This window comes from Acipenser ruthenus, chromosome 4, assembly GCF_902713425.1.
Source record: "Acipenser ruthenus chromosome 4, fAciRut3.2 maternal haplotype, whole genome shotgun sequence".
Taxonomy (NCBI): Eukaryota; Metazoa; Chordata; class Actinopteri; order Acipenseriformes; family Acipenseridae; genus Acipenser; species Acipenser ruthenus.
In genome coordinates this window covers 79539248-79558609 of record NC_081192.1, presented here as the reverse complement: position 1 = coordinate 79558609, position 19362 = coordinate 79539248, and the positions used below count along the sequence as shown (strand labels likewise).

Below are 19362 nucleotides of genomic sequence, written 5' to 3'. Positions count from 1 at the left end.
GTGTTCCCCACCCATGTGTGTGTTATGTGTTATATATTGCGTGTGGTGTGTTAATGTTGGTGTATAGGTATTGGTGCACAGGATATAAATGGGTGTGTGTAGCACAAGTTATTTAAAATATATAGTTGTATTTAGGCACGGGGATTGCACAAACACTTCACGTGCAGATAAAGTATGTAATAGTATGTGAGCACAGGGACTGCACAAATTAGTTCACGTGCTGGGATTCAAGTGAATAATTAATTAGCAATTGAATCCCAGCACAGCTGTATATATATAGATGCACGTTTCACTCACTCAGGGTTGGGTGTTTGGTGAGTGGAGAACTGGTGCGGAGAGGAGAGATAAAAAGTAAAAGTAAATTACAATTGCTATTTCGTGCTGGAAGGACCAGCACGATACTTGTTTTTGACTCACCGTGTTTGTTTGTTTGTTTGTTCGTCCACTGTTTGTTTAGTGTTAGTCTGTTTTGTTTGTTTATTTATTTTTAGCCTAAAGTGCCGTGTGCTGTTTTTTGTTTAAATCTTTCATTTGTTTATTTAATAAATGCTGAGCGCAACCAAGCGCTCAGCTTCACCCGTAAATCCAGTCTGTCTGTGTCCATTGCTTCCTGGTTCTGACGTCACCACCCACATTCAGTATATTGGGTCTCTCTGCATCTCTGACATTTAGTTTATGGAGAACACTGAACCCATATTCATACATGTATTTGTGATAGATGCTAAGTTCAATTTGTGTTTATTGCAATTAATTTGATACACAATCTTAAAAACTCTTCTAACATTGAGTTGCTTTTCATGCTGAGTTCCCTTTCCTTTGACAGAGCTGACTCGGTAGCCTGGAACCCACACAAGATGCTCATGGCTGGTCTCCAGTGCTGTGCATTCTTGGTGAAAGACAAGACAGTAAGTTAACTCATATAGTGTACTGTACAAACTGACTTCTCTTTACCGCAGAAATAAACTCTCACAATTAACTGGGGGAAACAGGGTCACTTTTAGACCCAGTCAGGTTATAAACTAACAGCAGGAGTTCATTGATGAGGACTACAGGAGATAATAGACTGTGGAATTTAAAACACCTTTAAATATACTTGTCAACTGTGCTGTTTGTTGTGTATGAAATTGACCTGATCCTTCATGTAGAGTTAGTTACCAGTGTTATAAAGACTTACTGTATATCCACAACATGTCTGCCAACAAAGTGTAATGTTCTGACCATTGGCTTATAGTTCTTTGGGTATGCTGCTCCTGTTCACCAATATGACAGAGCTTTGCATCAGTATCTCCTGTGGCTAAATATCTGGAAACTTTATTAAGCCGTTCTAACGTTATGTCCACTGATGTCTAAAGCATTTACCCCCCAAAGTGCATTATTTACATACAGTACAAGTTCCTATGTCCACTTGGAAACTTGACACATGCCTTTGTCAAGTAAAGCTAGCTCCCCTTCAGAATTTATTAATATGTTTTTTTAGGCTTTTTGGAGAAAACAGAGGTTACAAAATCATCAGGGACTAACTGTGGATCCCTGGAATTAATATACTGTATACAATTAATCATTTGCATGTGAATTCCTACCAGAGGCAATTAGGAAAAGAAAACAAAAACTGTGCATAGATCTTTAAAACAAGCTTATATTCATCAGTGACATTTAAAGTGATATGGAAGTGTGTTCTCTAAAGGTGAAATACCTGAGGAGAAGAGCTCTTCAGGAGATATTGAACACCTGCCGTGGCTTTCCATAGCTCTCATAGTGCTACCTCCTTCTGCAAACAGACAAAATTCTAGTGCAGGGGATTTGTGTGGAAGGAGGGTTAGGATAGTGAAAGATTAATAGAGAGATTATGAAGAGAGCGTCGTTGTGACAGAGAGAGAATGAATTCTAGTCAACAATCTCCCTCCCGACCTGTGAGGATGCTGTATGACAGGAACAGTGTGTCCCGGACTGGATGGTTTGGTAGTTCATTCCAGGGTCAGTCGGGAAGCCTGCCATCCAAGAAGGGGGTGGAGTCACAATACCAGAAGTCATCGCCTTAAGCGTAAGCGATGTGTCAATCATGGATTGGAGGATACATGATTGCATTCACTACCGAAAGGGACGGGACTGAAGGTATATCAGGGGATATGGCCAAGCGATCTGTTCCTACGAGGAAAAACCTGTGTACTAACCGTGAGTGTTTTGTTAGTTTTGTCCTGTCTAGTAATTGTCTTGTTTGTCATTGTTAGACGGCTAAACTATCCGGGAGCTGTTGCTAAGGGGCCAGTTTCTAAACCCGGACTTCACATCACTACTGTGCACATTATTTGTATTTCACCACCTGCACTAAGAGCACTCATTGTGGACTTGTGACCGTGTTGTGTTTTTGTGTGCGATTCATATCGTGTCGTATTATTTCGGGACTGAACCCATTGTTTTGCACGGAGCGATACACATTGCTGTGTAGAGCCTGTGCTTATTATTTAAGTGTTGCCGGCACGCAACCCAGCCAAATAAAGAGCTGTTTTACCGTCAACTGTCTGGTGACACCGCATCACCACTGCACCCGCGCACTGCAAACCACTTTGCCACAGTCGTTCTATATCTAAAAAAAGCCTGTAATCGTAACAGGGCTCAAAATTGGGGTTGTCAAGCACTTATATTCAACAGATTCACCAAAGTGCACTTTCTAGTACAGTACTGCTTTTTGAGTGCATAATAGCTTTACCAGTAACTAGCACTGATATATTGTTTTAAACATGTACAAAGTTTCCTGTACTGAAATTAGAGGAACATCTAAATATAGACTACAGTATCCATTACTGGTTGACCTGTTTTATGTTTAACCCAATGACTACCCAGTAACCCCAGAAACTTCTTAGACTGGTATAGTATGTAATATAGCTACCAAAAACTGTCAAACTGAAAAATGTGACATAAAATACATTAAAAACATGAAATACTGTACTTGTGTTATGGCATCTGGTAGGACTTTGTTGTAGTTTCTTTGATTACATTATGTTAAATAAAATATCTAAATTATGTTCATATATATATATATATATATATATATATATATATAAAACATTATTATTATTATTATTATTATTATTATTATTATTATTATTATTATTATTATTATTATTATTATTATTATTATGTCTCAATCCAAAGTGATGCGAAACTTTTGGCCATAACTGTACTTCTGTTTATACTTTTGTATAAGCATTTAAGAGTCTTAAATAAGACTACCTCAAGTTTTTATGGGGGGGCTGCTTTCAAGTAGTGAACCTGTCAACAGTGTTTTCTATCAGACTGAAATCACATGCACAAGCCACAAACAACTTTTTAACACAACACATAAAACAGTTCATCATGGTTCATCATGGAACAGTTCATCACTGGCACATTATTTTATAGTTTGAAGTAAAACAATAAGAAATGTTTTATTCACCTCAGAATTTGTCCTTTTTTTTTTAGTTTACAGCGCCACATATATATAATCTAAAATATTTATCATTGTTTACTATATGTTTTATCCTGCTTTACCATTCTTAACCATGCTTGGCTATGCATTAACATCTATTGATTTTACCGTTAAATGCTGCAGTAGACTTTAAAGTAAGAAACAATATCTCCCTCCTTCTTGTCTCAGGGCCTCTTTGAGAAGTGTCACTCTTCCCAGGCCTCCTACCTCTTCCAGCAGGACAAGTTCTATGATGTCAGATATGACACGGGAGACAAGTCAATACAGTGCAGCCGGCGGGCAGATGCCTTCAAGTTCTGGCTCATGTGGAAGGCTGTAGGAACCCGGGGTCTGGAAGACAGGGTCAACAGGGCTCTTGCATTAGCCAGGTAAGTGTGCTGGCATCACCCAACAGTTTCCTTAACTTTAACCCTGCTTCCTAGTATCGGGCCTGTTGTTATGCTTATGACAGGCAACCTATATGTTATTTAGGCATTTTGTTTAGTTTGTACAGTAAATTATTTACATTCTTTGGAACTTTAAGGGCTTTGCAGCTGTTTAGCTAAAACTGGGTTGCAAATTTTTGTAAAATAAATTACATTTCACATTAAAATCAGCTTGTGGGGGGCTCCCGAGTGGCACATCCAGTAAAGGCGCTCCGCACGGAGTGCAGGATGTGCCCTATAGCCTGGAGATCGCAGGTTCGAATCCAGGCTATGTCACAGCCTACCGTGACCGAGTGTTCCTAGGGGGCGGCACGCAATTGGCTGAGCGCTGCCCGGGTAGGGAGGGCTTAGGTCGGTAGGGGAATCCATGGCTCACCGTGCATCAGCAACCCCTGTGGCCGATAGGGCGCCTGTGGTTCTGCAGTGGAGCCGTTGTCCTCCGGCATTATAGGTCTGGTGGCATTGCTGTGGATCTGCAGTGCGAAAAATGACGGCTTGGCAGGAGCACGTTTCGGAGGAATGCGTGTTTCAGCCACCGTTTCCCGAGTTGGCGGGGGGGTTGTAAGCGGTGAGCCGAGGATACAGATAATAATTGGGCGTACTAAATTGGGGAGAAAACCGGGGTAAAAAAATTGGCGACGACTAAATTAAAAAAAAATAAAAAAATCAGCTTGTGTGTTGCATACAGTAGAGAATTTTACAAGAGGTGCTCATTATACAAAGCTTATTGCACATTATACTCCAAGGTACCCATTGTACCCATAATTACCCAGTATTATAAATGCATGAATCAAATATACAGTTTCTTAATGGAAGAAAGCCCAGTGGCATGGGAAATATACTGGGTCATCATGAGGCCAGGCAGGCATCAGAGAATGACTCATGTTATGTGCTATGCAATAAACTCATGTGCATGGAAAAGTACAAGGAACAGTTATGTACTGGTTGTGCAAGGCTGCAGAAGGGATATGGACTACCCTAGAAGGATATCTGTTGTCTCTGCTGCTTTGAATAGGAGCCACTCATACTCAGATACAAAACTTTCCACTGTATGTGTGTACACTGTCCCTTCTGGGATTTATAGCGCAGTAACAGATGCTGTGTCCCACATGGCTCTACACACTATTCTAAGTGGATTTGTTTCCTGTCCCTCACTGGTAGCTGTCACCATTTGATAATTCACTCTGCAGACAGCAAGAGATTAATTATGCAAAGAGAACTGTTACAGTACTATGTTTCTGAATATAGACCCAGCCTTAAGAGCAGAAGTCCCCCTAATGACCCCTTCCTTCTGATTGGGGATTTTCCACTGAAACAGGGAGAAGCTAAGCAGGTCTCCTTGTATTAAAGATTACACTGATCTCTTCCAGAAGCAGCAAGTGCTCTGCTTTCAAATCGAATTAATTTTATAATCCCTTAGGGCTTTAAAAAAAAAGAATCTTTTCATCTTTTAGCTTTATTAAAATTGTATTAATAGATACTACATCTGTAAAATGGACATTTGCAAAGGCATAGTGAAAGCATGGTAAATCATTGTAACACCCAGAGAGGAATGGTAAAGCAAATTTAAAAACATGGCAAACCATGGTCAGCTATGGTAAATGCATGCTATAAACCATGGGAAAAGCATGGGAAAACAGGAAAATGACTGTACGCATTTACTTAGGTAAAGTTTTTAAGGGGTATTATATATATATATATATATATATATATATATATATATATATATATATATACTGGTTGAATATATCTTAAACTAATCCTGAATCACCTCACAGCACTTGGCTTGCATGCACTTGCCACCCCTTATCCCTGGATTAAATGATTCAGGATCACTCTAGCATGAGAAGGGCACACGAAACAAATTCTGGTTTCTAGGCACTTTGCAATTTGGATATGTGTTGTTTTGGAAAGTAAGCAAGAAAAAAAAAGCTTCTTAATCCTGGGTCTTAGTTTTACTTTATAGAAATGGGGCTGTTAGACTTAATTTTCCAGGAATCTATAGATGTAATCAGCCTTCATAAGGCTGGATGAGCCAGTCTGGGAAAAGCTTTTTTCATATGGATGAGTGAGGAGGCTGAGACACAATGTCCTGTATATACAGTATGTATAAGTCTGAAACAAACTGCATGAACCAGTTCAAGTTCAAAAACTGCATACGTATAATTCCATGACCAAAATATAAGCAGTACACAATTGGCTAAAATGACAGAGTTATGTATTTTTTAATTTTACTGAGATACAAATATCATTTTTATTTTACATACTGTACCAACTACAGTAATATCAAGACCCATTTGAAAGGGATTGATATTACTCACCCATTCTGATTACATAACAGAGCTTTTGGCCAAAGACCACTTCGGCAAATAGAGGCAGAAACTGGAAAGGCCTCTAGCAGCTTTTTAAAAAATAATTTGACGAAACAAGGTAGAAACCCAGAAATCATAGAATAGCACAAAGCCTTTTTTTCCTAATGTTTATTTGCTACCTTTCCTAGATGTTTTTTAAAAAAAAATCATGTTATGGTTGCATGCTATTTAAAGCATATATCAGTTACAGAAATTTGTCTCAAATGTTTATGAGATGATAGGGGGGGTTTACATGAATTATCTAAATACAACTCTATATAAATACAGTTATGACTTCTTCCAGGCAAAATCACTCTTGTGAAAAGATTTAATCCACGCTATTTAGATAATTCAGATTGATTCTTTTGGGGCAAACGAGCAATTCATAAGAGTTTGTATTGAAATGCAAAGTATTTGCATTAGATTTTAACTGCTTACAATCAGTAAGTAGATAGATATGATTCAGGTTTTGCAAGTTTAGTGGGGTTTTGTTTACATTGTTGTTAGCATTATTTAAATTGTGTGAACTTTAAGGAGTTTTCCTAAAACAGTGTTCATTGTGCTCATATTAAAGGTATTTAGCAGAAGAAATCAAGAAAAAAGAAGGGTTTCGCCTGATTTTGGAGGTAGGTTTTATAAAAAGTTTTTTCAACTTATACATCCCCCTTTCTGTTAATGTTAAAAGAACAACTTACCCCAAAACTATAAACCTCACAGATTCAGAGTTCAATTGAGAATATTCTACACGTAGATTCTGCGCATAGAACCATAGTAACCATAGAATAAAAATCCCCAAAACAACACCGCTGTATTTGAAGAACAAACAGATAAACAAGAGTGAGGAGACAGACAGCTTTTGCTCAAAAGAGCCAACTTCTGCTTGTATAATTATGTATTTATTTGTATTTATTTTTTTAGCCAGAGTATGCAAACGTGTGCTTTTGGTACATCCCACCTAGTCTGAGGAACATGCCAGATGGCCCAGAGTTCTGGAAGAAACTTCACCAGGTAAGCAGCCAAAAACTGTACCGGTAGCAGGGACATTTCAAACAAAATAGAAGGGAGTTCATTTTAGAAATAAAGAAAAACAGTACTCCAAGATCAAAGGAAGTTTCCAACTAGTGACATGAAACTGAACGATTGCTATTCTAAATGCTGATTCACCTGGTTACCTGTACAGCAGAATAGCATGATGGGAGCTGTAGTTCTGAAATGAAAGTCTTCCACACAAATGCAATGTGTGGTTTTTAAAATTGTAACAGCAAACATTGAGCATTCGAGCAGCAACCAAGAGAGATTAACCAACATGTATAGTAATTCTTCAGTTTAGATTTGACTGAATTTGGCAAAATAAATCTTCTATATTGAAAACCACATTTGTCATGTTTTAACTGAAATTGATAACATACAGTACAGTGTCCTCTAGTGTTGAGCTAAGAAGACTTATTCAGTTACTCAGCAACATTTTGTTTCTAAACACAGGAAGCCTTGCACCTTAGATCTTGCCCCAAATTATTTTCAGCACTTTTTTTATACTATGTATAATCAAAAGTGAAATTACTACAGATTTAAAAGATGTACAATATAATATAGCACTCTGCCTTTAATGCACTTATCTACTCCCTATTTTACTGTATTTAATCCTGCACTTAACCCAATCTGTTGTATCTTGTATTTCACTTGCACTCGTATCTAACCCTAATGTAACTATCAACACTGTTATCTGCTCTTGGACTGCACCGATATCAAATCGTACTGTGTTTTGTATTTGCTCTTATTAGGACTGAAGGCATTGTATTTTGTATCTTGCTCTTAATTGTACTGTAATTCTAGATATGTATTTTTTGAAAAAAAAAAAAAAAAGATTTTACGTACTGTACTTAAATTAACTTCACTGCATCCCTTCTTGCATTATTATTATTATTATTATTATTATTATTATTATTATTATTATTATTTACTACGACTACTACTACTACAAATAATAATAATAATAATAATAATAATAATAATAATAATAATAATGAATGTATATAGCAGAGACCATGTATTAATGTTTTGTCCTATATACAGACATGATTCGAGACAGATTTCTAGTTTTATTTCTAATGATTTTATTCCCCTTGTCTTTCGCTTTATGTAAAAAAAATAAATAAAAAAAAAACACTTTTAAATCAAAAATTTAAAGCAGGGGAAACATTAGGTATGGTAATAATTACATCTCTTCAGCAAAACACAAGCCTCTACTAAGTGTGTGATTTAATATTATTAAGAACTAATTTAGAAAAAAGTACAACCTGCACGCATGTTTTGCATTTCAGTGAGAATCATACAGTGGGCTACGCCATTTTGCCGGTAAAACATTATTTTGTATTGTGAAGTGTTGTTGCCAGACAATTGATCGTGGATGTAAGCAAAAGAGATAAAGAGATTGTTTACTACCATCTCCTTAGTTATTTTATACATTGACCGGTGAGCTGGTTAATCTGCACATTTACTGGTTAATCTATAGATTTACAGATTTTACACATGAACTGAAATATATATATATATATATATATATATATATATATATATATATATATATATATATATATATATATATAAAAGGAAATATCTGCAGTAGCTTCAATGTGCCAGCAGATGACAGCAAACAGTAGCTGAAGGTACATTTCACTCAATGGAAATTCTCTGAAGAAAAGTTGTTCAACTTAACATTCAGGTAATACAGACACTTTTAAAGTTGGAATAAAAAAAAAAAAAAACCCATAAAACACAATTTTTTTTCCCAGTAACTTACAGAAATAATTAAACAGTAGTTCAAAAACCTTTCAAGTCTTAGGGCCCTATTTAGCAAATATGTGCGCAGCCACTTCCGCTCGGGCAAAAATGACAGCGTCGGTGAACCGCGAGGATGAAACACAACCAGCCAGGATAATATTGCTAAACTTCTGAGGAGTGCACTGTAGTGTTCCCCCAAAGACATCCAGACACCGGAATTGCATTTTGAGGATTCCACATGTTCGCTCAATTACAGTATGAACACATTTAAAGGTAAGGTTATACCTCTGTTCAGAAGGGGTCGTGGGGTTGAGCAGTGGTGTCAGTAGCCACCGTTTCAGTGGATACCCGTTGTCCCCTATCAACCAGCCTCTCAGACTGTCATCCTGCTGAAACACAGCTGCCACCTGTGAATTAGCGAGGATAAACGAGTCATGAGCGGAGCCAGGATAGTTTGCATACACATTTGTGATGTAGTTGTTGGCATCACACACTACTTAGGTCAGAATAGGTCCCCTTACGATTTATGTAGAGATGCCTATTCTGTGTTGGTCCGCGTAGCTGCACATGTGTGCAATCGATGGCTCCCAGGACACCAGGAAACCCATACCTCCCATGAAAACCCTGCTGTGTATTTTGTTGCAGCTCGTGAGAGACAGGGAAATGGATGAATTCTCCTGCCAGTTTTACTAAAGCTGCAGTTACATCTTGCACTGCACATGATACAGCCGACTGGAACGAGCCAGTGGCATAAACTGTTAGTGCAGCAGGTACCCTTAGTACTACAGGCAGACAGTGTGCTCTTCTTCCAGCTCAGCCTGAAGCAATTGGCAGATGTCAGGGGTCGCTGGTGCGCGGTGAGCCGAGGACACCCTGGCCGAAACTCTTTGTTTGGCAACATAGAAATCCAGTGCGCACTCCATATTTCTTTTATTTCTCTTTTTTCTCTCTTTTCTTTGTCTGCTTCCCTGGTAGTTTCACTGGTATTTATAGTCGACCATGTATTTTGCGCACAGTTTAGACCTGTTTTTCACATGTTAACAGGGCCAGATTAACGCATAGGCAAACTAGTGCCCAAAGTCATTGGGGGGGGGGCCCAAAACGATATTTAAAAAAAAAAACAGGATACGGAGTTGCGCGCAAACTGGAAGAACTTCACTTACTGACATGTCAACTGAGGCCGTGTATCTCACGTGTGTTCACACAAAATCAAACTGGCTGACACGAAACTTACTCTCGCTGACTTTCGCGTGGCAACACAAGTGAATTCCAGGCCAGTCATTACAATTTTGCTTGAATACAGCAAATTATGTGTCTTTTGGGGGCAGCAAAGCATAAACACAAGAAACGGGAAGAAGAAGAAAGCCAGTTAACAATACTGTGCTGAAATGAGTATTCGCATTCTTCAAGCAAGTAGCCAAAGCACACAGCGAGGTCAGGAGACATCGTCCAGCTTGCAATGTTTTTTTGTTATTGGAAATATGGTGGATAGCCTACATGGAATTTTTGCAGTAACAAGTGACTGACTTGATGGATCTAGACAGGATCTGGCAGCTGATGAAAACTGGCACAAAACTGCGCTCTTGTCTAGACATAGTGGAGAGCCACGTTTTACTACACTTGCCAAGCTTGCCATTAATATGTTGGCTTTGCCACACACTACTGCAGAATTAGAACAAGTTTTTTTCTCAGATGACCCTTGTAAAAACAGACGTAAGAAATCAATTGTCTACACTCTACAGACATTCTGAATGGAATTCTGACTATCAAGAATGCTGTTAAAAACAGCACCAGCTTCAGACCAACAAAGCATATGATCCAGTGTATGTGCAGATGTGTCCATGTATGACCATAGAAGTAAAAAAGACCTAAAGAAATGTAAGTACACAAAACAAGCCCATTTTATAATGTATTTTATTGTTTCTATTTTTTTTAAACAATGTCAGTAAAAAAAATAGTGTTTCTAAAATGAAGACCACTGTAAATCTATATGTCAGTAAAAACAAGGCTGTCAACCCTGATTTGACTACACGACAATGTACAGGTATGTTTATATATATATATATATATATATATATATATATATATATATATATATATATATATATATATATATTGTGACAAAGTTGGTCCTTCTTTGCGTACTTTGTTCACAAGTATGAGCGGGGACAACACAATAGACACAACGAGTGTAAGTTTATTTTAAACAGGATGTTACCTGCGTGTTTATTTTCAAGAGAAGTCCAATAATCAGAGTCGTAATGTTAATCCAGAGTTCGCAAACAATCAGGTAGTCATCCAAAATAGGGCCAAAACAGCCAACAGGGTTATCCAAACAGTCCAGGGTCATACACAATAATGCAATCCAGAAATCAATAGAACACACCAATAACCTCTCAAAACACCGCACCAAACTCCTTCTACTCCCCTCTCACTGTGGTGCTGTCAGTTTGCTCCTTTTATAGGGCTGGTCATTACCCTTGATCACCTGCAGGTGTGCTGACATACCTTAATTACCTGGTAAGGATCCTGGGTAGTGTAGTTTGTATATATATATATATATATATATATATATATATATATATATATATATATATATATATATATATATATATATATATATATATATATAATGTATTTATATATTATTGTGGACAAAAGTTTGAGCAACCTCCTATATAGAAGCATCACATTTTTAAATTGGATAGCAAACAACATATGGTGCTCTTGTCCATATTCGAACTGTTGAATATTTATTCAGTAAATTACGAAAGGTGATTATCAAGCTCCACTATGGGATTTGACGTAGGCTTCAGGTTTTTCCAAATTTATTTTGAAATTTATTTAGCACCGCATTCAAATAAACTGTTTCTATCAGATTCGGACAGTCATCCAGTTCAGAGCAGTGTGTGAAACTTTCGTCATCATAATTAATAACTAGAATTTGGCACAATTGACAGTTGCTGATCAAAACCATGTATAATAACTTAAAAACTAAAATGATATATTTTGCAAATTGGTGGAGCGTGAGTTAAGCTAATATATACAGTGCCTATAGTAAGTATTCACCCCCCTTGGATGTTTTCAGTTTGTTGTGTTACAACCTGAAATCTTGATGCATTTAAATGGGATTTTTTCCCCTTTGATTTACACAATTTACTCAACACTTTCAATGTGTGAAAAAATGGGGGGGTGAAAAAACAAATCAATTGAAAATAAAAACCTGAACAGTCTTCATTAGAGAAGTATTCACCCCCTTTGCTATGACACTCCTAAATAAGCTCAGTTGCAACCAATTGCCTTCAGAATTCACACAATAAGTTAAATGGAGTCCATCTGTGTGCAATAAAAGTGGTTCACATGATTTCAGATTAAATACACCTGTCTCTGTAAGGTCCCACAGTTGGGTAGTGCATTCAAAGCAAAAATACTACCATGAAGACCAAGGAGCTTTCAAAACAACTCCGGGATAAAGTTGTGGAAACGCACAGATCAGGGGAGGGGTATAAAAATATTTCAAAGACATTGAATATCTCTTGGAGCACAGTCAAGTCGATCATTAAGAAGTGGAAGGTATACAGCATCACCCAGAATCTGCTTAGAGCAGGCAGTCCTCCCAAACTGAGCAGCCGAGTAAGGGCATTGGTCAGAGAAGCCAGCAAGAGGCCAATGACAACTCTGAAAGACCAACAGCGTTCCATGGCTGAGATGGAAGAAACTGTCCATGTGTCAACAATAGCTCAGATACTCCACAAATCTGGCCTGTATGGAAGAGTGGCAAGAAGGAAGCCATTTCTGAAAAAAGCCCATGTAAACTCCCGCTTGGAATTTGCAAAAAGGCATGTAGGAGACTCTGAAAAGATGTGGCAAAAGATTCTGTGGTCCGATGAAACAAAAATTGAACTATCTGCCCTAAATGCAAAGCATCATGTCTGGCGCAAACCCAATACAGCACATCACCCAGGTAACACCATCCCTACTGTGAAGCATGGTGGTGGCAGCATCATGCTATGGGGGTGCTTTTCATTGGCAGAGACTGGGAAACTTGTCAGGATAGAGGGCAAAATGGATGGAGCTAAATACAGGTAAATCCTTGAGGAAAACCTGCAAAAGACTTAAGACTGGGACGGAGATTCACCTTTCAGCAGGACAATGACCCCAAGCACACAGCCAAAGTGACTCTGGAGTGGCTTAAAAACAAGAAAGTGAATGTCCTAGAGTGGCCCAGTCAAAGCCCGGACTTGAATCTGATTGAGAATATGTGGCAAGACTTGAAGATTGCTGTCCACCAACGATCCCCATCCAACTTGACAGAGCTTGAAGAATTTTGCCAAGAAGAATAGGCGAATATTGCACGGTCCAGATGTGTAAACCTGGTAGAGACTTACCCCAAAAGACTCACAGCTGGAATTGCTGCAATGGTGGTTCTACCAAGTATTGACTCAGGGGGTTGAATACTTATCTAACCAAGACATTTCAATTTTTTTTTATTTTTCATTAACTGTTGTTTCACAATAAAAATTCTCTTGCCTCTTCAAAGTGTTGAGTAGGTTGTGTAAATGAAAGTGAAAAAAATCCCATTTAAATGCATCAAGATTTCAGGTTGTAACACAACAAACTGAAAATGTCTAAGGGGAGTGAATACTTACTATAGGCACTGTGCATATCTGTATGTTTGTTGTTCTTCATATAAGAAGATAGGGGCCCAGAATTGTATGTTTGCCAAGGGCCTCGTGATGGGTTAATCCGGCCCTGCAAGTCAATTGAAACTCAAACGCTAGCACCGTTGATGGTTTTGATACATTTGTATGTAAATGAGGATACTGCCCTAAAGTTCAGCCCATGTCCAGAGCTAACACTGACTTGCCGGGTGGGCACTAAAACATGGTTGCTAAAACACATAGATGGGCAAAGTCTGTTTGCCCACACGTGCGCATGATTTTGGTGCGCTAATTGTCCGCAAAAGTGTTTTGCGATTGCCTTAGGGGTTTGCAAACGTTGCTAAATAGGGCACTTCGAGTCTTAGAATATGCAATCATGACAAAGTAGCATACATAATTTTGGACTCGTGGCAAGAACAGATTGCATGTATGTTATTTAACATTTTTATAAAAATATTCATTAAACAATTAATAAAAAAAGAAAAAACACAAAACACACACATTTTGATGGCACGTTTAGTGTAAATCTGCATGTAAAATCTTGCCAATAGAAAGTCTTTTTTTTTTTAGTGCAGAAGTGCAGTGATAAGTCATTATTAGTGGTTTAGGGAAGTGAGCCCAGGACAAATGCTAGACAAAAGAAAAAACTTATTTTATTTTATTTTTTTAAAGAGCGAGAGAGAGTCCTGGCCCAAAGAACATATTTATTAGAGGTGCTTACACTGGTGAAAGTGTAGTTCAGACTTAGCCTATTGGGATGACAGCTTGGCTGCCCTGTAATTACTACCATAGAAATATGCTGTGCAGGAGCCTGGAACTAATTTAACAGCAGGAGGCCAAAATGGAGGAGTCGAACATTATGGTAAAAAAGAAATACAGATTATAAATCCGTCATATCTTGTAGCTTTCCCAGACCTGTTTTAAATGATCTGTTATTGTTACACTGAGCCATCTCATACATCTTTAACCCTTGTGGTCCTATGTCGGACCAAGTCCAACATTACAATTTTTCCTTTCCGGTCCGATGTCGGACCCTGTCCGACATCATCAAAAAGACGTCAAGCACAGGTCTCTAGTTTTTTCTCTGGAAAAAACTGAGAAAAGCTTTCAATAGCTGAGTGAGGCCGATAGAAGCCGAAACAATAAAGGAGGCGGATCTGAGCAATACGCCTAGTCCCTTCACCAGACATAACACGGACATAAACAAACAAGATAGCTGCTTCCGCATCCAGCGCTCAAAGAATATCATGGACGTTTGCCAAGCTTTTTGAGATGTTTTAGTAATAATTTAATGACTTGGATAGCATTATTGAGGAGATTAGTGATAAAACAAGTGATCAGGAGCTGATTTATCAGTATGCACTACTATGAAGAGATATGTGAAAAATACAGCGAACAAGGAGTGGGGCAGGGCTGGAGATGCAGTACTGAGTTGATATGCAGTGCCTTTTAAACCCGTCTTACTATGAATAAAATTACTTTTAAACAGCGTGTGTAAAGTAAACGGCACATGTGAAAATAAATTGGACCTGACGCGCCTGACAGGCGCTGAATAAATGAACCGCAAAGGGTTCCATTTATAGCCACTGGGACTGAGAAATAAACAGACATAAAGAAGTGAAGTGGCATGTCTCAGGGTGGCGAGTTGAGCTGCACAGTCATGATTCAAACCAGAATTTTTGGTTCTCCCCAGCCCTTACATCTATTTCTAGGCCCTGTAGCTTCTATAGTAAAAATACTTGCATTATAAAGATGCCTGTTTATTATTATTATTATTATTATTATTTATTTATTTATTTATTTATTTATTTATTTCTTAGCAGACGCCCTTACCCAGGGTGACTTACAGTTGTATACAAAAAATACATATCAAGAATTACAGTACAATTAAGAGCATGATACAAAATACAATGACTTCAGTCATAATAATAGCAAATACAAAACACAGTACGATTTGATATCGGTGCAGTCCAAGAGCAGGTAACAGTGTTGATATTTACATCAGGGTTAGATACGAGTGCAAGTGAAATACAAGATACTACAGATTGGGGATTAAATACAGTAAAATAGGGAGTAGATAAGTGCATTAAAGGCAGAGTGCTATATTGTCCAGAAGGGAAAGGTTGGGGTTTTACAGGTGTGGTCTGAAGAGGTGTGTCTTGAGGAGGCGGCAAAAGGTGGTCAGGGACTGGGCAGTCCTGACATCCATAGGAAGGTCGTTCCACTACTGCGGGCGAGGGTGGAGAGGGCTTTGGAGGCAGGGGAGCGTAGCATAGGTACAGCCAGTCTTCTAGTGCAGGCGGAGCAGAGAGGTCGGGTGGGGGTGTAGGGAGAGATGAGGGTCTAGAGGTAGCGGGGTGCAGTCTGGTCAAGGCATTGGTAGGCGAGTACAAGAGTCTTGAACTGGATGCGAGCGACAATCGGGAGCCAGTGGAGTGAGCGGAGCAGTGGAGTAGCGTGGAAGAAGCAAGGCAGAGAGAACACCAGACAAGCAGCAAAGTTCTGGATGAGCTGGAGCGGGCAGGTGGCGGATGCAGGGAGGCCGGCCAGGAGGGAGTTGCAGTAGTCTAGGCGGGAGAGTACCAGGGCCTGGACGAGGAGTTGCGTGGAGTAGTTGGTGAGGAAGGGACGGATTCTTCGTATGTTGCTCAGGAAGAATCGGCAGGTGTGTGCTAGAGTGGAGATGTGCTGGGAGTAGGAGAGGCAGGGGTCCAGGGTTACTCTAAGGTTCTTGCCTGAGGAGGAGGGAGAGAGCGTGGTAGATTCCAGAGGAGAAAGATGAGGAGGGGAAGAAAAGGAGGTCAGATTTTGAGAGGTTGAGTTTGAGGTGATGCAAGTGCATCCAGGAGGAGAGAGCAGGCAGACAGTTAGAGATACAGGAGGGGATGGTGGGGTCAGAGGGGGGAAGGAGAGGAAGATCTGAACATCATCAGCATAGAAATGGTATGAGAAATCATAGGATGCGATGAGGGGGCCCAGGGAGCAGGTGTAGAGAGAGAACAGGAGAGGACCCAACACTGACCCTTGGGGGACTCCTGTTGAGAGAGGTGAGATGTGGAGGTTGAGCTGCGCCGGGTTACCTGGTAAGTGCGTTCGGAGAGGTAGGAGGAGAACCAGGCCAGTGCAGTGCCGGAGATTCCCAGGTCAGCGAGAGAGGATAGGAGAATAGAGTGATTGACAGTGTCAAAGGCAGCAGAGAGATTGAGGAGAATTAGGACAGAGGAGAGAGAGGCAGCACGGGCAGAGTTTAGCGAGTTAATGACAGACAGGAGAGAGAGTGGTTAGACAGGAAAGCAGAGAGCTGGCAGTGTACTTGGTAAAACTGAGGGAATGTCCAGCCGTCAGGAATGATGCTGACCAATCCAGCTCACCCTCATGCATGAGACTTTAGAGACAATCGTTCCTAACAGTGCCAAGTCCACAAGACTTAGCTGTTTGTGTTGTGGACAAACCCAAGGCTTTCAACTTTCTACAAAACGTATTTAGCCAAATGGTTTTTGAAAGTGACATGTCTGATCATTAGGCATTTAACATATATGTGCAAAAGTAAATTAACCACTGTGTATCCTTGCTATGTTAAGACAGGACCATCAGAACCATCAGGGACAGTCTCTCAGGCAAAACTGTTTATCAAATCTGTGTTTTTACTATTGAAACTTTAGCTGCTTAGCCAAGATGGCAAAACACATTTTGACTTAATTTTCCAGCTGGCCAACTGTTAATGGAAAATAATTTACACAAGATAAAACAAAAGTCCTTTTTTGAATTACATTTTGGCCCCAGAAAATAAGCAGCTTTTTTTGGGGTATTTTATTAGAAGACATTGCAGTCTTCGAATACACATTTAAGATACTTTGAACAGTAAGAAGTATTTGCTTGAGGCCGGCAGATATAACTTGTTTTCGGAATAGTTGACGGCTGTCTGATGATGTGACTGGTTAAAGTGGGGGCTGGACTGACTGTTGTGTCTTGACAGGTGGCTCCAGTGATCAAGGAGAGGATGATGAAAAAGGGCTCCATGATGGTGGGCTACCAGCCTCACAGGGACAAAGTGAACTTCTTCCGACAAATTATCATCAGCCCGCAGGTGAGCCGGGAGGACATGGACTTTGTGTTGCAGGAGATTGAGGCCCTGGGCAAGGACTTATAATGACTTGGAGGCCATCTCCAGTAACATCGGCCAGCCTGTTTACACCAGCAACCACCAAGGACAAGCCTGATCTTGAGGCCCACACTTGAGAATTAAAAAATCCAAACAACAGTGGCACTCTGACTATCAGAGTGAGACTGGGAAAGTGGGGGGCTGTCAGGATAGTTATGTGTATGTACTGTACACAATTAGAGGCGTGCAGCTCTAAAAGAGTGAACTATATAATTAGTTAACATTTGATTAAATATTAGTATGTATTCCTTTATTTTAATTATATAATTAGCTTATTTGGGCCAAGAAGAATCCTTCTAATGCAAAAATGTTACAGGCTTTATGCTGTTAATATGATTTTCTCTGGTATAACCCTTGCATTACCTGCTTACTTTACTGTAGACAAGACAATACTAATTCTAACTGCTAATTGATAATTGTCCTTGTAATGTAACTCACACACACGCACACACACACACGCACGCACACACGCGCACGCACACGCACACACACACACACACTCCTTGTAATAATAACAGTATCATAATATGGATTTTAATGTTTTATATTGTGTATTGTAAATTAACAGTGCACTGGAGTTCCTGTGTTTTTGTTTAGAGTAGGATACAAGGTTTCTAATCATGGAAATGATCTCATCATCAATTCCTGCTGGACTTTTTAATGTTCAGACTGAGCCTTCTATCCCCATTAGTTTCACACCACGTGAGATTGTCTGTTCAGTAACATTTAATTTAGGTAGTGACAGAGTAATAGAGTAATGTGTGCATCTAATTAAATGTTACAGTTACTAAATCAGGAAAAAATAGAGGAACACGGGGGAAAATAAGCTGAAAAGTAGTTTACAGAATATTTTTTGCTGTTTTAGATTTTATCATTGTTTTTTTTTTGTTTTAATTTTTATTTTGTGTGGTTTTCTGTTAAATTATGATATGTATACTGCTCAGCTGCTTAAAGTATAGCCAGGTATGTTTTAAAGAAATATGGCATTCCTTTCTTGGCCATAGCTGTGTGTAATAATATCTTTGCCAGCCAAGATCATCACAGCTACAATCTGGAGAAAACTATCTTTATTAAGTAAGATTATATTTTTTACATCCTGCTCATAGAACGAGTTAATAAAAAAATGTATTATATATAATAGAATGGAGAATTAAATGTATTTATTTAAATAATGTTTTATAAAACATCAATGAATATGTGATGTTTAGCTTATGATGAATATACAGATTGTTGTTCACCAAAATAAAACATGCTTCCTTCATTCTTTGAGTGTCTTTCTTGTTTTGTATTGACGCAACAAATTCTAATTTAAACTAAACACAGTTAGAAAATATAGGGAATACTTTGACAATGCGATGAAAAATATACAGAATAGAAAATATTTCATTTGCAGTACGAGCTAAGGCTTTTCCACCACCACCTCTTTCATTTCAATTGGTGGTAACTTAAGAGCAGTGTGAGAACTGAACAATACAATAAGCGCCTTCCATTGCTCAATGAACCTATTATATACTAC

At 38.9% G+C, this 19362-nt stretch overlaps 1 protein-coding gene across 3 annotated transcripts in view; it reads left to right on the top strand.

Moving 5' to 3' along the window:
* LOC117400311 (acidic amino acid decarboxylase GADL1-like) overlaps positions 1–19107 on the top strand; it is a 35318-nt gene extending 16211 nt beyond the window's left edge. For 2 of the 3 annotated variants that reach the window (XM_034000075.3, XM_034000074.3), the window contains exons 11-15: positions 824–905; positions 3635–3834; positions 6817–6868; positions 7161–7250; positions 17661–19107. In XM_034000075.3, coding sequence (XP_033855966.1) covers positions 824–905; positions 3635–3834; positions 6817–6868; positions 7161–7250; positions 17661–17834 — 598 coding nt within the window. In that variant the 3' untranslated portion in view covers positions 17835–19107. Of the gene's footprint in view, positions 1–823; positions 906–3634; positions 3835–6816; positions 6869–7160; positions 7251–10765; positions 11073–17660 lie in introns of those variants that run through there. The other variant, XM_034916448.2, reaches the window with a different exon arrangement.
* The last annotated feature ends 255 nt before the right edge of the window (positions 19108–19362 follow it).